At 40.1% G+C, this 23,953-nt stretch overlaps 1 protein-coding gene across 4 annotated transcripts in view; it reads right to left on the reverse strand.

The window, feature by feature from the left end:
- Nucleotides 1–4,947: 4,947 nt before the first annotated feature.
- lclat1 (lysocardiolipin acyltransferase 1) overlaps nt 4,948–23,953 on the reverse strand; it is a 44,882-nt gene continuing 25,876 nt past the window's right edge. For all 4 annotated transcript variants that reach the window (XM_017720988.2, XM_017720989.2, XM_017720990.2 and 1 more), the window contains exons 2-6: nt 19,944–20,124; nt 17,783–17,981; nt 17,075–17,221; nt 14,318–14,434; nt 4,948–5,736 (exon numbers count right to left, since the gene is read on the reverse strand). In XM_017720988.2, the coding sequence (XP_017576477.2) occupies nt 5,216–5,736; nt 14,318–14,434; nt 17,075–17,221; nt 17,783–17,981; nt 19,944–20,114 (1,155 nt within the window). In that variant the 5' untranslated portion in view covers nt 20,115–20,124 and the 3' untranslated portion in view covers nt 4,948–5,215. The remainder of the gene's footprint in view (nt 5,737–14,317; nt 14,435–17,074; nt 17,222–17,782; nt 17,982–19,943; nt 20,125–23,953) is intronic.

Here is a 23,953-nt window from a genome sequence, read left to right on the forward strand (position 1 = left end):
CAATCATACCTGAGGAGAGTGACTACAGAGTGATTTACCAACAAAGACAACAACAGATAAACAGTATCATATTACATAATGATAGAAAGCGTTTGGTGAACCTCACAGAGAAATAACATTCCCCATCACAGTGGCTGGATCTTCCTCTACATCACAACAGAAAGATTAGCTGTGTTGCACTTGTAAACATGTAAACTGCATTAATCATTCAGCACTGAACACGTATGATTGCCCTCTTTCCTCAATAACAAAAGATTAGACATCCTTTGATTAAGATGATAAGCCTAATCGTTTCCTATCATAAAATAGATCAGCATTAAGGACAAATACAAACATACAAACAAAGACCGATTTGAATGGACCGTCAGAGAAGGATGGTGTGTCTGATCAGTGGTGGATGGCGAGGGCAATGTACACGTGTAGGAGTATGAAGGGTGGTCTGAGCCCATAAAACGATCCTGTAAGACCCTCTTTCGTGTTCACTGGCGCTCTACCGCCTTCCTCCGCTGCATTCTTACGGGGCTAGTGTTGCTTAATAACGTCGCTTTACAGTATTTTGTCTTGAGCCACAGATCAACTCAAACTAGGAGTTTAAAAAAATAGGCTTGTCACAATTATTACATTATCACCTGTCCGCAGTTATTTGAGCTGTTGCTTAATCGCAATTTTGCTGTGGTCATAAAAAAATTGACATAATTTGAAAATGTCTGAATCCTTTTAAATTGCGTGTAAATTTAGTGAAGAATGGACCGAAAGAAACGGCCCAAATTGACTTAGAAAAACGCCTGGTTCCACTGACTTACCTAGAAAGTAAAGTGTGTTTTTCCCTCCTCCTGTAAAGTTACCATTTTGGAGATACGAGGTTTTGTTTTCCGACAGCAGCGATTTGATACCTTTCACAATCATGTTTAAAGACGGTGTACTGGGAGCATTTTCATCAGCTGGACTGAAACAAACGCCTGTAAATAAAAGCAAGCAAGAAATGGATTTTCCGAGACTCTTTTACCGAAATAATCTAACTGACAGGTGCTAAATCACCTCCAGGGGGCAGCAGTGAGTAATGTTTGTTTATTTGAGCTCAAACTGTATTGCTCACCAGCAGGAAGCTACGAGCTCCCGTTCACGTGAAGGCTTGTGCTTAGCAGTTACTACAATAAACAGAGACAATAAAAGTGTTGATTGCAATTAAACGCCGGCTCAAATTCTGTGATCGAGACAGGTGGAAAATCCAGTGAAACAATTATAAGCAGCATTATGATTCAGTGACCGATGCTTTCAGAACGTTATCCTATTCCAAAGGCTACATCCATCCATTTTCTATGAAAAATAAAGAAAATAAAAAATCAGAAAAACCTTTCACATCCATACAAAACACACACACGTAATTAATAAACACGATGCAGGTTTGGGTCTTTTGACTAAATAAAATGCTCAAATGCGCCGCCCACAGGTTCTGTTCTACGTACCGTTGCTAGGTTAGACAAGCATTACGGAGCGTTCTCGTTCACCTCCTTGAGAAACTCTAACGAGTGCGTTATTCGTTTCAAATGAGGTTTATTCAGTATACATCAGCGTCTTATCGTTGGCTCGTCTTCTGTGTGTGTAATCGAGCACATGAGCATCATTTACGTGGTGGAGAGATATATACAGGGCGAAACAGCTCTCAAAGATTTATGATGGCGCCTCCTGGTTCCTGTCGCCATCACTGTAAAGGAATCTGTGTCCGAGTTTCTCTACAAAGAATCATTTCCCTCATCAAATCACTCTGAATGAGCGTTTACCTTTTGGCGAGTGAATTGAGCTGAAATTTTGAAAAATGGGTGGAAGTCCCCTTCGGTTATTTATTTATTTATTTAAACACATTCATGGGGGATAATTTGTTGTGAAACTCTAGCCAGTTTAAAGAAATCTGTCTTTCCTAAAGCTGCAAAGCTTGTCTAACCTGGCAACAGTCGCTATGAAACAAGGCATTTGTGGGTGGATCAGGTTCCAGTTCCAGCGGTCGCACGTGTTTTTAGTCTGTCTCACTCTTTTTAAAATTCTGAACTGCGCCAAAAGAATCAAATTGGATGCGCTGTGAGATTTCTCTACTGAATTCCTACAGAATCGGAATCACTACCCAATCAGGTCGTCGTGAGGTCAGAGATTTATGCCCCTAACATCTAGACACATGATGTAAGTCGACACATCCCAAGTTCTTATTAGGTTGGGATTTTTGCCAGTGTTCCATAAACCTCGTCCAGCCTGGCAACAGTAGCCACGAAACAACACATTTCCGGGCGGAGCACTGACAGATCGGCAGAGGAAGAAAGAGGAGCATCCGTCAGAATATCCTGCGTCTAAACAGCATCATGAGACATAATGTGAACCCGCATCCCCCCCGAAACCATTTCCCAACTGTAGGTTTCAAAAGGACTAATAAGAGTTAAATGACCTACAGAGCTGGAGCAACAAGCAAGTACATGGTTGGAGTATCTGTTAACTAGATGGTCTCAAAGCCCAGCGAAAGCTGGATTTACACATTCATACCTACAGCATTAAACAAGCATCAACGTGATTTACCTAAAGCGCCTCTGACCGAAAGCTATGAGACATTTCCTTTGCTTCTTTTTCCATTTTACAATCAAATTCACCTGCAATGCAAATCGCATAAACGCAGTTATAGGTGATGAGCTTTTACGTGCCCTTTCTGACCACCACACGGCTCAGAGCAGCACATCTGGCTCTCTCTCCAAGCTGTGGTAGTAGGGCATGTCTCAATTGGCCAATGCACTCGCGCTTGAACATTCAGCTAGTTTTCCTGCAGCTTTGCCAAAGCGCAGTCTTTGGTTTTCCTCATGCAAAAAGCATCCGCAGCCATGCACTCGGCACGCCTTCGAAAAGATTAAACAACTATAATTCAGTTCGATTCACCCCTTCAATCTTAAGGGTGCTATGAATGAGGGACATCCGACGGCTTCCAAGTGCTTAAATGACTTAAAAGCCCCCCCCCCCCCCCCACCCCCCACCCCCTTTACAGTGATTTGTTTGGCTACACTGGGACTAATAAAGGTAAACAACACTGCCTTAATCAACAGCTATGCAGTATGGCTGTTATCCTTAACTATAAAATGAATAAATATATATAAAAAAAACAAAAAATCTATTTAAAAAAACAAAAAGGGGCACAAAAACAATAAAAATAACATTAAAATGATGGCTAGAGCAACGAGTGACTCGCTGCTTTGTGGCAAAGTAAAATAAGAGGACTGAGAACGGAGAAAATCCTAGGAAAGTAAAACAGGAAAATAAGACTGGGAAGCAAAACCAAACCTAAACGACAAACAGTAGAGCTGGCCCCAACGGCATTCTGCACACTTCGAACACTCGGTTTTTCAGAATAAGTCCTCGAAAAATCACCCTTAAAAGAAATATTTACGTCTCATAATTATCTAGAAATCTTCATTTTTTCCTTTTTTAATTCAAAAGTGATTCGGTTTCAAGTGCCAACAGTTACACATCCACGTCCCGCGAAGACACCGGGACCGATGTGCTGTAACACTACGTCTGACACACAAATGAGGATGACTGGACTTTTGCTTACAGATGATACAGCAGCTGATGCGAGGATAAAAGCTTTGTTAGCCGTCATGGTCAATTTATCTGGATAGCCGAACTAAATTAGCGATCCGGTTTCAATTAAACGTCTAGTGAAGTAGCTTGGATGACCGTTATTTTGTTCAGGATTGAGGTTAAAGGTTATTTCAATGTTTTCCACTGAATTTTCACAGATTTAATCTTATTCATAACTTATGAATCAGCTAAACCGGCAAGCTTGCCAGCCCGCTGAGCCTGCGCCTTGGCTCCGGCTAAACGAGTGACCTTGGCTTTGCTTGAATATTCAGGTAAACGGCACGAATAATATGAATCTCTCTTTATTTAAATGTTGTTTGCCATTGTAAACAACAATTGGGGGTGCGCTGTGTTAGCTAACATTTAGCTAACATTGTGTGTGTATACAGCCTAATATAATTATATTATATTATAATATTGGCCATCTTCCCTGGTTTCATGATAAAATGCTTTGTTTAAAACCGCAATTAGGACGTCTCTACAGGCCTAATCACACCAATTTTTATAGACAAACATAAAAGAATACACAGGATTTAAGAATGAACACGTATATTAACTTTCATGCTGGGTCCAAAACTGACTGACTGCGAAGTTGCAGACAAATTTTAATCCTACTTGATTTTCTGCAACCAATCGGAGCCCTGTCGTCATGGTCGCAGTCTAAACAAACGGTAGGGCGAAGGTGGCGTTGGGAGTCTTGCCCAAGGAGTCTTATTGGTATAGTGTAGGCTGCTTAACCAGGCGGGGACTGTACCCCAGTCTATAGCATAGAAGGTGGAACTGTTACACTACATTATATCAACCACAGAACAGCTCATACTGCTTGAGGCAGAGCACAGAGCTGACTATATGTGGAGATTAAAGAAAATACACGTAGGACCTGAGGTGAAAGGCTACAAATGGTGGTGAGTACAACAAAAAGAAACTGGTTATAGCGCTCTTAGAACCAATGCCAAATTCATCGTTGCTACTACTTGACGAATCCACTTTTTCCTTCCTCTTCCATCTTTCTCTGTCAAATGATTGGTGTGAATAGGCCTTGACTCTTCACTGTTAGGACTCCAGGAGAAGGTTTCAGAATTCTTTTGGGGTCTAAGGGGCGACTAAAAAACGTTTCTGAATACTAGATAATGAAACACCTACCAACATAAAGAAAGAACCATCGAGTGTTCAAATGATTGGGGCCAGCCCTACAAACGAACAAAAAAACAAACACCAGAGAGACTCAGTAAGGATGGAACAGACAGAAGGATATTCAGGACTGACAGTGAAAAGATGAGTCCTCAGGTAAAAACACGCACACATACAACCTTCTTCCCTCGCACACAAGCACAGTGACTTTTGTAAAACAGTATATTTGAGCTTCCAGCATAGAAGAAAAAAATTCAATCCTTATTTCTTTCTGCTTCCAAGCCATTCCAATCACTGTAGCATTGAGGCATCTGTGAAGCAAGCATGCTCCTCTCTTTCCTTCTCCCTTCACTGAAAGCGACAAAGTGAGGGATCCGGCTGGGAAAGGCAGCGATGCTGTGAGTTCATTGTGCGGGATGTGCTCCGTTCCAGCAGGGGGCTCCCTATATTCAACCTGATCCAATCCGTCTTCTCACTCTTTCTTCACCCGAGGTCCGTCCTTCTCTCTACTCATTGGGGGCTTTCCGTTCCAGTGGCGATGGCACGCCAGCTCCATCATCTCAACCCCACCCATGACCTTCTGCTGAAGCAGGAAGAACGCCACCACCAGCAGAAAGTACATTCGCAGAGGTGCCCACAACCAGAGGCCGACGAAGGACAAGGTTATGAACAGGGTCCAATAGCAGAGGGACACGGCTTTGACCAGCGTCACCCTCAGCTCGCTCTTGCAGGGCGGCACCCGGGCCTCGGGGTCATCGAACAGCCGCGGCGACGCCCCATAAAACTCCCGCAGCCGCTGCTCCTTCTCTGTCCAGCGATCCTGGCACCAGGCCTGCAGGAGATCGGATCCCTCAGGCAGGGTGGACAGCGGGTAGCGCCGCACGTGGAAGTGGATCTCGCGCGGGAAGAGGCCCAGCATCAGGTGGCGCTCTGTCTGAGGGATGTTCTGTGGGTACGCCACGGTGACGTCGTGGACCGCGTCCAAGTTGTTACCTGTGGAACGGACAAGAGAAAAGCAGAGCTGGAGGTTTTTGTCAGTGATCCACAAGTACATGCACATACTTCAGTGGAACAGATCATTTATTAAAACTAATATTTTAAATAAAATAATAATAATTGAGAGCCTTGAGACTAAAGCTGTAGCATCAGTCAGCTACACTAGTCTTAACCGACAACGGTAGCTGATGGTAAAAACAACAAACCTCAGGCTTGTTAACACTGGCAATGTAAACTTGTGTTGAATGATTAGGCCAGTTCTAGATAATATGGTGGTGATTCTACTGCACAGTTGCAATTTTGGAATGTCAGAATTGATTAACGCTGCTATAAAAACGTTAAATATTGGATGCACTCCAAAATAAAGTTTTTGATAAATAAGTCTTTTTTGGCAAGAAGGCTATTGAAACTCTTTTGGCTCTAAGGTCATAGATAGATAAAAAAAGAAGCGCACAGTTGAAAACGATGGTGTTCGAATCCCCTTTCTAAGAGGACACGACTACAACGATGTACTACATCAGATGCAAACGTCCTTAAGCTTGTGCACAAATTGGACATCTTACTAAGTCGGTATGTAACAGCACCAGCTTTGATAGTCAACACAGCTTTTTGTAGCCAGCTAGGAGTCGTTCTATTCTTGCTTTAGGAACCCCCCCCCCATTATATTATGTCATTATAGATTAATGACAGTTTCTATCCAACTGAACGAGGTGGGTAGTCCTGTAAATAATCTGTTAAATAGAAGAATAATATCCGTGTATCCGATTATATTCCCAATCAGAATGGTTTGCAGAAGGGACGAAGTTTATGCTCTGATCTTTAAGAGACGGGCACCCAGTGACGTCTTCCTCTCGGCTTTCTTTAAAGAGCACACACGAAGTACTTTTTCTGAGTCCGATATGGTTTTAAAGCAATTAAAAACACAAGCGCGCCAACTAAACTCATCTGACTCGGACTGATCCTCACGTGATGTTCGCTGTCATGGTTACTTTTACTCTAAGTGGCTCTCCACGCACGCGTGTCATTTTGGATGGGATTGCTTGTAGTGTCTATGTCGCCGAAGATTTTCCATCAGACTCTTGAACAGAGAGAGCATAACACCTCAGTCTCATTCTGGAATCATAACGTATTCAACCAGATTGGCAAAAAGCTTTGCATGGACACACGACCACTGTGGACATACCATTTACTCAGTGGTGAGTACGTGTATTTTTCAAACTACTGTTTGTCTTTTTACAGCCTTGCTGTCCATCAGACTACGCTGAGGACTGCCACATCGATCCCTACTCTGAGCTCTGCCTTAAAATGCTGGATTAGTTAAGAAATTTCACTCCCACTCTCCGTTCCCACCCACACTTAGCCCCCAAAATTCTTGGTACGAGATCCTGTGGTGACGACCGGGTGTCCCCAAACTTTTGACAGGCACTGTTCACATTACAATATGCTGATACAGAGGTCAGAGGATGAGTCAAGTGCGTCCTAGTAGGCAATGTTACCAGAATAAACCTGCGCTTCACGCTTCAGTATCTTGTAGCAAAGGCACGACAATGAGAACTCAATGAGTAATGGGTAAGAATGAATGAGTATTCAAGCAATTTTAGATGCAGTCTTCCAAAAAAAGACCAGTGCACGCTACTGTGTATTTCTGGCAGAGCACCTCAGAGCAAGTCTTTAAATATAGCACATAATCTCCGCTAGCACACCGACACCATCATCGCACTGCTTACATAAGAGAGGGCTGCTAGGCATACAATAGAGTCAGAGCATGACAAATGAGTTTAATGGATGACACATGCCTGGGCCCCCACGCACACTTACCCTGCTGCACAGTGGCCAAAAATAGAAAGACTGGATAGAGGGTGCGCATGCGCCTGGCGGCATGGCATCAGCTCTTGGAACATATTCTAATGTGTGGGACATGAGAGGCTCATACACCTGTTTAGTGGCGCATTAGTGTAATACAGAGCCGTCTGCTTTAGACTCTTGGTGGGACGCCAGCTTTACCTCATTACACTGTGACAGCATATGCGTGGAATCTGAAAAGCCACTGTGCTGCATTAGCTACAACGTAAACCCCTGAGAACGATCTAGATTTGTGTGAATGGCTTCCAAAACATGATCTGATATTCACTACAGCCCTTCTTGGTTGTTTCTGTGATTTTAATCCAGTATGAATCTGCAGTGTGTAGTTTTACAGTCTGACAGTAATAATTGTGGAGCGATTTTAATCCAGTATGAATCTGCAGTGTGTGTAGTTTTACAGTCTGACAGTAATAATTGTGGAGTGATTTTAATCCAGTATGAATCTGCAGTGTGTGTAGTTTTACAGTCTGACAGTAATAATTGTGGAGTGATTTTAATCCAGTATGAATCTGCGGTGTGTAGTTTTACAGTCTGACTGTAATAATTGTGGAGTGATTTTAATCCAGTATGAATCTGCGGTGTGTAGTTTTACAGTCTGACTGTAATAATTGTGGAGCGATTTTAATCCAGTATGAATCTGCGGTGTGTAGTTTTACAGTCTGATGGTAATAATTGTGGAGTGATTTTAATCCAGTATGAATCTGCAGCATGTAGATTTACAGTCTGACGGTAATAATTGTGGAGTGATTTTAATCCAGTATGAATCTGCAGTGTGTAGTTTTACAGTCTGACGGTAATAATTGTGGAGCGATTTTAATCCAGTATGAATCTGCAGTGTGTAGTTTTACAGTCTGACGGTAATAATTGTGGAGCGATTTTAATCCAGTATGAATCTGCAGTGTGTAGTTTTACAGTCTGACTGTAATAATTGTGGAGCGATTTTAATCCAGTATGAATCTGTAGCGTGTAGTTTTACAGTCTGACGGTAATAATTGTGGAGCGATTTTAATCCAGTATGAATCTGTAGCGTGTAGTTTTACAGTCTGACGGTAATAATTGTGGAGCGATTTTAATCCAGTATGAATCTGTAGCGTGTAGTTTTACAGTCTGACGGTAATAATTGTGGAGCGATTTTAATCCAGTATGAATCTGTAGCGTGTAGTTTTACAGTCTGACGGTAATAATTGTGGAGCGATTTTAATCCAGTATGAATCTGTAGCGTGTAGTTTTACAGTCTGACGGTAATAATTGTGGAGCGATTTTAATCCAGTGTGAATCTGTAGCGTGTAGTTTTACAGTCTGACGGTAATAATTGTGGAGCGATTTTAATCCAGTGTGAATCTGTAGCGTGTAGTTTTACAGTCTGACTGTAATAATTGTGGAGCGATTTTAATCCAGTATGAATCTGCAGCGTGTAGTTTTACAGTCTGACTGTAATAATTGTGGAGCGATTTTAATCCAGTATGAATCTGCAGCGTGTAGTTTTACAGTCTGACTGTAATAATTGTGGAGCGATTTTAATCCAGTATGAATCTGCAGCGTGTAGTTTTACAGTCTGACGGTAATAATTGTGGAGCGATTTTAATCCAGTATGAATCTGCAGTGTGTAGTTTTACAGTCTGACTGTAATAATTGTGGAGTGATTTTAATCCAGTATGAATCTGCAGTGTGTAGTTTTACAGTCTGATGGTAATAATTGTGGAGTGATTTTAATCCAGTATGAATCTGCAGTGTGTAGTTTTACAGTCTGATGGTAATAATTGTGGAGTGATTTTAATCCAGTATGAATCTGCAGTGTGTAGTTTTACAGTCTGACGGTAATAATTGTGGAGTGATTTTAATCCAGTATGAATCTGCAGTGTGTAGTTTTACAGTCTGACTGTAATAATTGTGGAGTGATTTTAATCCAGTATGAATCTGCAGTGTGTGTAGTTTTACAGTCTGACTGTAATAATTGTGGAGTGATTTTAATCCAGTATGAATCTGCAGTGTGTGTAGTTTTACAGTCTGACTGTAATAATTGTGGAGCGATTTTAATCCAGTATGCATCTGCAGTGTGTGTAGTTTTATAGTCTGACTGTAATAATTGTGGAGTGATTTTAATCCAGTATGAATCTGCAGTGTGTAGTTTTACAGTCTGACTGTAATAATTGTGGAGCGATTTTAATCCAGTATGAATCTGCAGTGTGTAGTTTTACAGTCTGACTGTAATAATTGTGGAGCGATTTTAATCCAGTATGAATCTGCAGTGTGTGTAGTTTTACAGTCTGGCTGTAATAATTGTGGAGCGATTTTAATCCAGTATGAATCTGCAGCGTATAGATTTACAGTCTGACTGTAATAATTGTGGAGCGATTTTAATCCAGTATGAATCTGCAGCGTGTAGTTTTACAGTCTGACTGTAATAATTGTGGAGCGATTTTAATCCAGTATGAATCTGCAGCGTGTAGTTTTACAGTCTGACTGTAATAATTGTGGAGCGATTTTAATCCAGTATGAATCTGCAGCGTGTAGTTTTACAGTCTGACTGTAATAATTGTGGAGCGATTTTAATCCAGTATGAATCTGCAGCGTGTAGTTTTACAGTCTGACTGTAATAATTGTGGAGCGATTTTAATCCAGTATGAATCTGCAGTGTGTAGTTTTACAGTCTGACGGTAATAATTGTGGAGCGATTTTAATCCAGTATGAATCTGCAGCGTGTAGTTTTACAGTCTGACTGTAATAATTGTGGAGCGATTTTAATCCAGTATGAATCTGCAGCGTGTAGTTTTACAGTCTGACTGTAATAATTGTGGAGCGATTTTAATCCAGTATGAATCTGCAGCGCGTGTAGTTTTACAGTCTGACTGTAATAATTGTGGAGCGATTTTAATCCAGTATGAATCTGCAGCGTGTAGTTTTACAGTCTGACTGTAATAATTGTGGAGCGATTTTAATCCAGTATGAATCTGCAGTGTGTGTAGTTTTACAGTCTGACTGTAATAATTGTGGAGTGATTTTAATCCAGTATGAATCTGCAGTGTGTGTAGTTTTACAGTCTGACTGTAATAATTGTGGAGTGATTTTAATCCAGTATGAATCTGCAGTGTGTAGTTTTACAGTCTGACTGTAATAATTGTAGAGTGATTTTAATCCAGTATGAATCTGCAGCGTGTGTAGTTTTACAGTCTGACTGTAATAATTGTGGAGTGATTTTAATCCAGTATGAATCTGCAGTGTGTGTAGTTTTACAGTCTGATGGTAATAATTGTGGAGAGATTTTAATCCAGTATGAATCTGCAGCGCGTGTAGTTTTACAGTCTGACTGTAATAATTGTGGAGCGATTTTAATCCAGTATGAATCTGCAGCGTGTAGTTTTACAGTCTGACTGTAATAATTGTGGAGCGATTTTAATCCAGTATGAATCTGCAGCGTGTAGTTTTACAGTCTGACTGTAATAATTGTGGAGCGATTTTAATCCAGTATGAATCTGCAGTGTGTAGTTTTACAGTCTGACTGTAATAATTGTGGAGTGATTTTAATCCAGTATGAATCTGCAGCGTGTGTAGTTTTACAGTCTGATGGTAATAATTGTGGAGTGATTTTAATCCAGTATGAATCTGCGGTGTGTAGTTTTACAGTCTGACGGTAATAATTGTGGAGTGATTTTAATCCAGTATGAATCTGCGGTGTGTAGTTTTACAGTCTGACGGTAATAATTGTGGAGTGATTTTAATCCAGTATGAATCTGCAGCGTGTAGTTTTACAGTCTGACTGTAATAATTGTGGAGTGATTTTAATCCAGTATGAATCTGCAGCGTGTAGTTTTACAGTCTGACTGTAATAATTGTGGAGTGATTTTAATCCAGGCCATCTGTGGGAAATTAAAGAAATTACACAGATACTTTTTCCCAAATCAAACAGCCTGGGAGTATCATAAAACCCTTTTTTATATTAGAAAACCTCATCTATTAAAACTAATCCACTTTTCATTTTTACTCATAATAATAAATTAGAACATTTATTTATAAATGAAGATCTTAACCAAACAAAACACACTACCTCCCTATACCTTCATATTCTCTGTAGCATTTCAAGACTACCTATACATGCAGCATGGCATGGAGCATCACGCTCCTTTGTGTCTGGACAGTTTCAAGTTCTATCAAGTTAGGACAGCTGTCTATGATCTAGAATCTAAAAACGTCAGCCTATTCAGAGTCTTGACCTCAATCCCACTAAGAAGCTATTTTAATACAGAGGAACGGACAAAACCACTCCTAATGACTGTGCAGGAGTCATTTGTAGGGTCTGGTTGGGGTTGTGACGACAACAGAGATTCCACTTAAATGAACTTGACTGGTTAAAACTATCTGACCTTCATACTGCAGTGTAAAATGTAGTACTTTATAACAAGTCCACAGTTGAGAGATGCTGGACATAATGCAGCTAGGGCAGGAGCCAAATGCTATCTGTGCCATTTACTGTTCATTCGCTTCATTTCTACAAAATAAAACACAAAAGTGCAAAAGTGATGACACATAACTAATATTTTTTATGATTTTTTTTCCCAATTTGTTGAACTCAACTATTAAAGACAAACTGCACAGCACTCATCAGAAACATGGAATAATGAAGAGCGCTCTCAGTGGATGTGTTCGCTTACCTTCACTGAGAAAAATCAACTAAACAGGACCTGAACTTTTGCATACAACTGTACATACAGTATGAGTTGGTGTGGGTGGTTATGCTATTAAAAGCCAAAACTAAAGTCCTGCAATTTGTAGCAGTGTCTAATTCCAGTATATCAATATTAAATGTCATTTTGTATTGCTTAGCATTAGAGAATGAATATTACACAACAACTGGGGGATTTGGTTTCTAGAATAACCCTGTTTAACAACGGCGTTTTGTCTGTTACTTCTTCCTTATATATTGATCTGCTGAAAACAAACACTGGTTTACTTCAAAAAGCATCAAAATTGCTTACCTATTCAAGATATTACATTTCTGAATTATTTCAAAAGTGTTCATTTTATCTGACCACCGTACATCAACAAGTTAACTTCAGTCAATAAATGGGAAAATGTTAATTAGTTTGGAAATCTGGCAAATGAATAGTGATTACAGAATTTTCCAGCAGATTTAAAACACGACAGCACAAAAAGCAGATCTAAATGTGATGAATGCATGTTTATATGGTTCTAGTCTCCCTGTGAGTACAGCACAGTGAAGTATTATAATATAGCAGTTTATATAGTTAATAGTAATATAATTTAGAATGGTTTAGAAAGTCTAAGCATGTGATTTGATATCTATGAAGTTTACCCTTCAAGTGAAAAAAACAGGCTTGCGTTTTAATGGACGGTAGATGTTCGTCCAGCACAGCTGGCCTGAAACGCTGATGGAAGCGTATCTGCTCAGTCGGGCCGAATAGTTATTGTTTTGGCCAATTTTATGCAATTGACCACAAAATCATTGCAATTTAAATGAGTTAAATCAGTTAAATGTGTCTGGCATTATGGGCTTAAGAGCTGTGCAAAATCTCTTCAGACATATGTTCATTCAAAAAATTTAATTCTGCACTTCATAGAAAAATACTTAACATGGTTTAGCTAAGCAGGCCTCTATTTTCGGTCAAGAAGTCCAGCTTATCGATTTATTTAGGCTTTTTGAATGCAGAACGCAGTGTGAGAGGTTAACAGTTAGTTGGAGCTGTGTGGCGATGTGCACATCAAGTGGGTGTTTGGCTGCTTCTGATTGGTCCGTCCATGTACAACTAATCAATGGTTCATCTATAACCAGCACAGTGCACTTCTTAATACGGATTTTAGTGAAAACCTGTTAAAATGCAAAACAAATGAACACATTGACATGTGACACAGAAACGTTGTTCATTATCAGTCAGTATATGTCCTCAAATTTCCTCTCCGTGCATCACTAACACAAATAATTACACAACAAAAATCACTCTGTTGCATCAAGTTTGGGAACAGGGTGTTCAGGAAAGCACTGTTTGCCCTGGCAAAGTTCCATTCTGACCGTCAGATGTATGAACACAGAAGGAGCCCGACATGGATGGGTTTACTCCCTGGGCTGAAGGGATCAGGTGCAGGACATTTCCCTAATTAGAGGTGCCCTCTGAGACAGAGCAACACAGCAGGAACAGAGCAGCTACAGCAAGGGAGGGAGCATCATCACTGCAGGTCACTGCAGATGGTTTTGCCTTCTTTAACTAATTCAGTAGTTCTTTACTCTCCAGATGCTTAAAAAACAAAAATATTAAATGTCTAGTATGAACCAATTAAAAAAAATGACTTAATTCACTGAGAAATGAAATTGACACAATTTACACAGAACCAAAAACAGTAGCTGTAGCCATCGTAAACACCTGAAGCCTTACTGCATACTTTTATTTTTATAGATATATGTCTTACAGTGAGCCACATAACCAAATATGGAAGATTACTTAAAAAAAGTCTCAGCATTATTATATATTAAGGCTTATTGGTCAGGAAATACATAGACAACAATGGAAATAAAAGCTTGGACCTGCTGACGGGTCCAGACCAGTTCACCTTGTTTGTGAGCATAAACTACAATATACAAATGGTTAACTGAAAATCCATTCTCTGAACCTTACTAACGTTCAAATATCAAAGCTATAACGCACCCCTGCTTAAAAACATAGTAAATTACAATGTTTAAATGAGCCCATATGAAGCCTCTGACCTTTCCGAAGTGTGTCCACGATGAAGGTGAAGCCAGTTGTCCGTGGATGAAGCACGTACTCATACTTTGGGAGACCATTCTTCTCCGCAAACTCATCACTTCTGGCACGAGTGTTATCTACAGATGGCAGACTTCATAGATTAGTCCAAAAAAGTTGGGACAGTGTGTGAAATGCTTATAAAAAACACTACATTGAAAACAATACAATATAATATTTCAGGTTTTGCCTTCGTTTTCCTTTTTAAAATCTGCTAATTTCAGATTTGATGTCCCAAAAAACAGCAGGTTTTCCTTGTGTTACATCACCTGTCCTTTCAACAACACTTAATAAGTGTTCAACCTTCTGTTAAACAAGTCTTCAGCTACAGTAGCTGTACAGAGCCACCACATGCTTTCAATGGAACAGTGAATGTGGCCTGGTGCCATCATGTTGCATGGATGTCCCTGAACAAGCTGTTTTCTAAAAAGGCAGCAAACGTTGCTCCAAAAAAAGTGTATATAACTTTAAGCGTTCATGGTGGCTTTCAAGATGCCATGGACGCCACAAACAACTCCATACTTCAGAACTTTATGCTGGTAACAATCTGGACTGTCCAATCCTTTATTGGCCCAGTGAACAATATCCATTATTTCCACAGACAATCGGAAAGGGTGACTCGTCAGACCACAAAACACATTTCCACCGTGCATTGGCTCATTTTAGATGAGTCCAAGGAGGTTTAACACAATTTAACGAACATTTCTGTATGTTATGTAGCTGCTGTTGTGCAAAGCATAGTCTTCCCTTGCATTTTCGGCAATAAACACAATGTTTGCAATCTTTCATTGATAAGTGTTCTTAAACTGCTGAATCATTTGCTGACACAGTTTTCATTTTTCTATTTAATTATAGGTCATTGTAGATTAAAAAAAAAAAAAATCACTGCTTTCTGTCTCAGTATTAGGAACTGAGGTTGGCATTTGGATTACCAAAATAAATAAATGCATTTTGAATATCAGTTTATTTCCTGTATGTTTGGACTACACACATGTAACAAGAAAAATCAAACAATCATGATGTTAATTATTGCAATAATCCTCTTATTAACCCATTAACCCTCTGCACTTCAGCCTGTTAGTCTCAGTGATTTAATCTGCCAGGTGTCGTCAAAGGAACCTGAGGCTGAGATATCAATACCCTGCCTATTAAAGAGCTGCTGAGTGTCTCTCTTGTTCTGTCTGAAAGAGGTCAAGATGTTCACGCGCTGGTGCACACACGTGTGCCCTTCTGCGTGCGTGCACCTAGACCTACTCTTGATCAGTAATTAGATCAGGCCTTTGTGATCCCCTGGGCTCCTACAGACAACTTTAAGCATCAAATCCCTCAAACTACTGACAGCAAGAGAGTGAGAGAGAAGCCAAGTCTACTAAAATGAAGACATCACTGTTAAACAGGCCTCAAAATCTCCTCTAAAGCCAGTTCTAATAAAGGGATTGGACAGACCTCCAAGCTGAGAGGTACACTCCTCTCTTGTAGCTTCACCTTGCTGGTTTACAGAAAGAGACTGCTGCCCATCTGTTGATGCAGAGTTTGTATAAGCTGTCCAAAGCCCTTAGTCAGTTTCTGACAAAGCTGTTGCTGTCAGATTCTCCAGTGACCATGATGAGTGAGATCCTTCGGTGGTCCCTCCCTCTCCATTCATGAATGGGGTGGAGGGTGGTTAATTAATTGTGCAGCCTCAGATGGGCTAGATAGCAGGGATAAAGGTTTAAGACCAGTAAGTAGGTAAGATCTGGTCGACTGAACCTGTCTGCAGCAAGGGGGCCACTAGTTTGGGGTTCTATAAGCCTTTTCAAGGTTGCAGGATGACAAATCAAGAGACCTCCCAACGTGTTGTATACAATACAGCAACACGTATGAAAATCTGACTATGGAGACTGTTGAAACATGCATAGAAGTCAAGTACTGTGGAGCTGATGTCAAGTATTGTTTGTCTTAAGGTCATTTTACGGTCTTTAATATTGCCTGGATTTTTCTTCTGTAGTTTTATTCCACTGTTTGGTTTCGCCTTCGGAGGTTTTGGTTGTAGAGCCGAACAGCCATGGGGAGAAAGGAGCTATCTCTCTTTTATATAGTTCCATATGGCTTACATAAATAACCAGAAAGTTTAAGTACACTCTGCATGTGCGTCGCTTCGTAGCAAAAGTTCATAACATTCAACATCGTGGAGCAGAAACTGGTCTGCAGAGAAGACGAAGTTCATGCTCTGAGCTTTAAAAGACGGTGGTGGGACAGACGTCCAGCTTGTGTCTCAGAAGTTGACGTCTTCGTCCTGCAGCTTCCGTTAATACATGTGAAGTATGTTTTTCTGCCATAATGTTAAAGCAACTAAAAGCATGAGTGCGCCAACTGAAAACTCGTCTTACCCTGACTGGGATCTCAGATGATGCTGGTTGTCACGGTAACATTTACACTAAGCGGTTCTCTACGCATGCGCGGCATTTTGGATGGATTACTTGTGTGCAGGTAAATGGAGATTTATCAGATTGTTGAGTAGAGTGAACATCTCAGTCTTCATCTATAATCCGAATCCATTCAATCGGATTGGCAAAAATCTGCATGTAAACACAGCCACCGACATCATTCCTGAAAGTAGTAGTGAAATCTAAGTAGGTCAACTAGGGGGACTTCAGTCACATGCATTCAAATGCCCATCTCTAATGCTGTGTGCGTGTATATACACATGAGCACATGTGAGCGAGTTGTGGACATCTCACCGGTGAGGTCAGTGCCCTCGGGGAAGAGAAGCAGCTGCAAAGGTTCCCTGATATCGCAGAAGTACTCCAGCATATTTTCCATGTGGCTACGATCCTCCTCCCATCTCCTCTGGATGAAGATAAATGCAGCCACCTGCATCGCCCATCCTAAATAACATGCACAAAACACAAGGAAACATCACTGTAATGACTAGGATAACAAAACGATCTTCCTCTTACCCAAAACGCAATCAACCAACAACTATATGAATGGCTTGTTTATCATTCAAAACCGTGGATTTTGCCAAATGGTAAATAAGTAAAGCTCATTTATACTCAGTCGATCAGCCCTGTGCTGCCTGCCTGCCTAAATCATTACATACTACCCTCAAATGACGTCAAGCAATCTCCAAACTTGTATGGACACTGTATAACAAACTAGTATCTACAGAAATGGACAAAATCATGTCACACAGCCAAATCAATAGAAGAATCTTGAAGACTGAATTGTGTTCCCAATTTTGTCCATTTTCAAACATGTCTTTCCAGACAGGCTATTTTCTGGGTAATGGGAGAATTCTGATTTTCCACCAAAACCACCTTGACTTTAAAAGTGCGTCGGTAAGATTCACAACACAAAAGAGAACAGATAACATGAAGGAATGAAAGGATAAGAGTGTGTGTGGGGTGTTCATGCATATTAAGTGTCGGGGGAAGGAGCTCACCCACCAAAACCAGGCACCGCTTTGAGGGCAGCTTTCAGGCAGACCTTCTCCAGGCGGAGGTAGCTGTACCTCAGCAGACAGCACCACAGAAACATCCAGTCCAGCCGAGTGCGATGGTTCATTATGATCACACTGCGCTCCCCTGGCACAAAGCCATCGCCTGTTATAACCACCTTCACTCCAAACACCACCTCCAACAAAGCCTAGAGAGAAGGAATACACACAAAATAAAAAACACTCAGGTCACAAGAAAAGTTTGGGGGCACTCACCTTTTTAAAACTTTTTCCCCACTAAACAAGCATGTTTTCGTTGTCAGATTGCAACCACTAAATAAATATTGCTGTTGAGATCTTGCCATTTTTCTGTACAGATCAAAGGATTAGCAAACAGATACTGGGAGGTATTTAATCTAAATTAAAAATTAGTACCCAAGATCAAACATTACATGGAAAATTTCAAAAGAAGGTGGGTGGTCAAGCTTTTGAATGGGCAGGGTATGTAGGGCTTGGCAATAAGGGGCAGATTTACTAAAGGTGACAGCTTGCAGCCAGTTGTGCTGGTGGGAGTGACCAATTTAGTGCACCGCCATCTAAGAACTGTTATGCAAATAAACACAGTTGCAACTTTCTAATTAACATTGAAGCAGCACAGTGTAAACCCCAGTTTTGCTGCCATGCGTTTTGTTTGGAAGTCTGTTTTCAAATGAAGGAAAAAGAAAAAGCTACTAACTTCTGAAAAAGTAGCATTCAGAGATGGCCAAGTAACTACTTTGTGATAATAAGTCATTCATTCAACATTCAAAATACTAAGAAAATAAATTATTGCATCAAAGCAATTCAGAGGTCCAACATAAGCCAATATTTCCCAAAGTGCTGAAAGAAAAATACTTTTTTTTTTTTCCACCTGCCAAAAACTGGCTTCTATTTTGTTGGATGGGTGTCTCTGAGCAACACCGTCGGTCACGTTTGTGCCAAAATAAAAGCTTTACACAGGCGTTCAACACACAAGTCAGTCTGTACCAGCTGTAGTAAATCAGAGTAGGTGCTTCATCATAATATTTGAACTGTATGATGCGCTTTGAGAAGGACACTCCCATAAAAGCACACACAATGAGGCAAAAGTGCAACATCGTATTAATTGATCTAATTATGTACGTTTGTGCGCTGCTGCATCTATAAGAGTAAAGCGTCGCGGTTTTACTGCCAAGAAACAGTTTGGGGCAGAACATTAGTAGATTTGCCCCCAGGAGTATTTTCCTGGCTTTACAGGAAGGTCTTTATGCAAATATGTTCTTGTTTGGTCAGCTTGGGAACAAACTGACAGTAACAAACTGAATTCTTTGAGAGTCAGTGGTTCTGCTGGTTTCTAAAAATATGGCCTTTTCTGCTTAAACAGGAAAAGATCTGACAGTCATGCTGGATGTTCTTTAGTTCACAAGTGGACCTACGGGTTTCCCTATGTATCAGTATTTTGGCTAAACAGAAGCTCCTCTTTTTACATGTTATACATTCAGATTTCGGCTCACGTGTACGGCGTCACATGAAGTGGTCACGTTTATTGTTTCCTTCATAGAAAAATACATTATATGCGCTACAGGTCAAATATTTGGAAGTAACACCAACTTTGTAGAAATACAACTTTTTTTCTAATAAGATCATTTACAGAAATACGTTAGGATGAAAAGGTTTTTATGAAACTGTGTGTGCACTAAACATGTACTAGGCCAAACTGATGGAAACCGAGTTATTTGGAAAATATTTATGAAACTTTAATAATTAAAAAAAAAAAATCTTTTTTTTTACTTTTATACTTTCGATCAGTTGTAAGCAAAAGCTTGACCATCCCTGGTCAAAACCATGAAGGGAATATGATTTCTATTTATTTGCTGGGAAACAAGCATACAAAATAAAATGAGCCCTAACATATATTAATAATAAGGTATTTTAAATATAATGTAACTTAAATGTGTCCAACAATAAATTAAGTATGTAAGTATTAAAACATGTTGTTCTCAGAGGAGGACGTGTATTTACTTTTAATCTGACCAGGGGCTCCCAAACTTTTGCATACAGCTGTTTGTGCCTGAAAAACCCAAGAAAAAGCTGTAGTAGATTACCGGTGCACTACAGTGCTGATCTAATGAGCGATGGAGATGAGAACATACCACAGGCAGGGTCAGCCAGGTTGCCACAATGCGGTCAGTGAGCCAGCGGTACCAAGCTGGGGACAGCAGCATCAAGGGCAGCACCGGACCCAGCATAAAAACACTGCCGAAGAAGCTGCCCAGGAACAGAGTGACCACGAAGTAGAGGCCGCGTACAGAAACCATCGCCATGCCTGGGAAACTGAGAGAGGCAGAAAAAGAGATGTGTCAGTTTTGCTCCATCAAAGGACCGAAACGGAACACTAGTTTTACCCCGATCAGAGAAAGACCCAATGGAAAACCAGGAACAAAAGACTGGATTCCTTTATTGGACAGAAAGGCAAATGTACACAAAATTACATTTTTAGGTAACCAGATCATCCAAAAAATGAACTGCAGCTGTGCTTAGTAAATAAATCTCTGAGCGATTCTATTTCATATGATCCCTTAGAAAATGATTCACTACATCGTGAAATTCCAAACTAGTATAACTCAAATTCCAGTACATTTCGGAAATGTTTTTAAAAACACAGCGAATGTACAAGATGAAAGGTAATATTTACACAGCAGAATATAGAATAAAAACAATACACCAAACATTTTTTCTATATATGTTCGTTCCTGATTAATTTTCTATATTTTTAATTTCCCCTTACAAAAAAAAAAAAAAAAGAGGCAAATAACTTCTAAGGACCAATCCCATTTCACTGATCAGCCCTACTACTTAACCCTCACCCCTCCCTCACTCCCGGGGGGGTGGGGGGGTGGGGGGCGTGGTTTGATTTGAGTGTTATGAGAAAAACACAAAAAACAGCAAGATGGCTGCACAAGTGACCAAAGAAACCCACAAACCTGAGTATTTTCCTCATTAAAAAAATGTGATGACCACTGTATTATGTGATGTGCTGACCACAAGCTTAATGATGTTTTAATGTATTATGGTCCTTTTCTTCACAACAAGCAGATAAATAGCTAGCAGTGTGTATTGGCAGCAAGCGAAATTTCCCATTCTTGTTTGAATTTTCCCGATCCACCTTAAATGGTGCAGCAGTTCTGATGCCTGAGGCACCAGAATGTAACTGCTGCTCCATTTAAGGTGGAACGGGAAAGCACAAACAAGAAGCTGGCGAATATCCGACTTCAGCTTCATACCACCAAATAATTAGGGGGAGATGATATAATTGCCCTACCACAACATACTGGAGTTTACATTAAGGGGAGGGGGGGGGGCAATGTATGAAAATGGTTGTAATTCCTAAGCACTGACACAATTTGCACGTTCATATCCATTATTTAATTTCAACCTCAATATAATGGGGTACTCAGCTAAAAAAAAAAACATTATTTATGAACCTGACTGTATTTAGTTGTGAAAGCAAACATAATTTTCTATTAAACAGACGTTTTCTGCTAAAACATGTATAACTGGTACGTAACGGTCACTTTGACTGGAAAATAAACGGATGGTCTGATTTTTTTTTGCACAGTACACACTTCACTGAATATCACAATCAATTCTACTATTCCAAAAATGATGTAGCTGAACAGGAACATTCAGCATGCCATCACCCCAATTCATCACATCTTAAAATTAGGTTTAGGACAGATGGATCCCTTGAACCTGGACACATAGTCGCAAACTCTGCAGCCCTTCAGCGGAGCTTTAAATATTTTCTGCAGTCTGTGAAGTAAAAAATAATGAGAACACAAAAGAAAAAGTTAGTTCAAGGGCAAAGTCAAATATAACTGACGATGTGAAAAAAGTGCAGCAGCAGCTCTACAGCTGATTTGCTGAGAGTGCATCAGGGATATTTGCTCAGCAGTGGACAGCTGCTCACTGCGCTCCATCTAGGGGACTAATTAGGGTCATTAAGGGTCTTATTGTCAGTTTACAATATCTTGTGAATTTTGATTTTAAGACGACCAGGCAGTGTAGTTAATACTTCCACATAACAGGCTTAACGACTGGTGTACTGATAGTGAGGCATGGTTAAAGACTGGCCTGCATTATTTTGTCTACCATGCTGACCTCCAGTACAGGGCAAGTCAGAGGCCCTTTCATCTACTTAATTTCTAGTCAACAACACATGAATTTTCATTAGAAAGGAAAAAATATATATATTTCGCAGGAAAAATGAAACAGAAGTCTCAACAACTAAACGTAATTAGCATTTACCCTGTTGACTCTCTACCTCTATTACAGCTTGTATTCTTATAGACTTTCAGTGTTTCTTAAACAAATCTGCACCTCCAAAAGTTCAGTCTCACAAGCTGGTTGCACTTTCTGCTTCTTATGACTTAAATAATCCCAAATGTGCCGTTTCAATGTCCGTGTATAATTTCTTTGTCCATTTCCTTTCCTCAGCAAGGCTTCTTGACAGCTACACATCCTTTTGGAGTCTCTGGAGCTGCGTGCGGCTCTTTAACTGCCCTGTCGTGGCTCCACAGCAGAATCACATTAGTAGGTAATAATAAAACAATCGTCCTTTACAGTAAAATAAGGTTCTGCTGATCGTTCAACACAGTTTAGCAGTAAATGGTCTTAAACGCTGGAGTTGATGTAGAACTGCTGATGTATAAATCGCTGTTGTCAGAAGAAAACCTCGTATCTCCCAAATGACAACTTTACAGGAGAAGGAAAAAACCTACTTTACTTTTAATGAAAGTCAATGGAACCAGAATTTTTTCCAAGTCATTTTGAGCCGTTTCTTTTGGTCCATTTTTCATGTAATTTGCAGGCAACGTAAAGAACAATAGGCATTTTTAAATTATGTAAAAAAGTGAAAAATGTATTCTTCACCCTTTGACCCTGAAGGTTGGTGTGTAGACTGCTGGTCACCACAGACAACAATCTCACCTGTGTAGTAGCTTCACATTGAACATCGATAATCTGGAGACAAATGGACTGATTTGCATTGATAATCACATCAGCTGGTTCCTGATACGTTTAATCTGCAACGACGAACTGCCAAACACTAAAACATCACGAAGCTGAAGTCGGCTTCTCATTCAAAAGCTTCTTGCTCAGATTGTAACATTCCTCCTTAAATGGGGCAGCAGTTACATCCTCAGGCACCACTTAAGGAACAGGAAAATGACAAGAAGCTGGACAATGAGAAGACATTCTAATTATATATATATAAAAAAGACATTTTACAAGAAACTATTCTACTTTGGCAGAAAAGTCTCCTGCTGGAGATGTGAGAAAAGCAGCTATAGCTGAGTGAAAGCTTAAAGTAGAGCAAAGCAAGTTTGTGTTTTTGTTTTATTTCTAGCCTGTACTAGAACATCAGGACATGCTGAGACAGATTTACAGCCAAGATGGTACAATGGACATATAAATGTGGCTCACAAGGAGGTTGGATTTCTGCTGAAAGGACAAAACGGCTCCTCTTCACATTTGGGTTGCCAAACCCTGGGATTACATTACATCTAATCTCCTCAGTAACATCACCTTCATAAATCTGGGGAAGAAAAATTAAGGCGGATTTGGTAGTTGCGTATATATATATATATATATATATATATATATATATATATATATATATATATATATATATATATATATATATATAAAAACTAAATGCAGGTAGATTTCATACCATCGTTGGCAGTTAGAGGCTTTTGCATAATAATATTATAATATCAGTCTCATTAAAGCACACACACTAAAGAACACTGCGATTGGCTATAAGGCTCATCTGCATAGGTCAATATCGCAATAACGACTACCAAAACTCAAACCGTGCAGCTGTAGGCAACACGTAATGCAATCGTATTTTATAGGGTACAACTTCCAGAGTGGAATTAAGAAAAGTCATATTTTAAATCGCTGTCAAAAATATCCGACTAGGTTTCAGCCTAAAGCTCTCCAAGGGGAGGGGCAGTGGCCAGTCCGGCAAGAGCTTAGAGTTAATCTTCTCCACTCTCTGATGTCAGTACGCTCCGAGTCATTACCGCAGCTTACGCTACTTTCATATTCCAAAGAACTCAATCGGACTGACCGCACTGTTTCCAACTATAGCTCAATG

Source organism: Pygocentrus nattereri, chromosome 5 (assembly GCF_015220715.1).
Source record: "Pygocentrus nattereri isolate fPygNat1 chromosome 5, fPygNat1.pri, whole genome shotgun sequence".
Taxonomy (NCBI): Eukaryota; Metazoa; Chordata; class Actinopteri; order Characiformes; family Serrasalmidae; genus Pygocentrus; species Pygocentrus nattereri.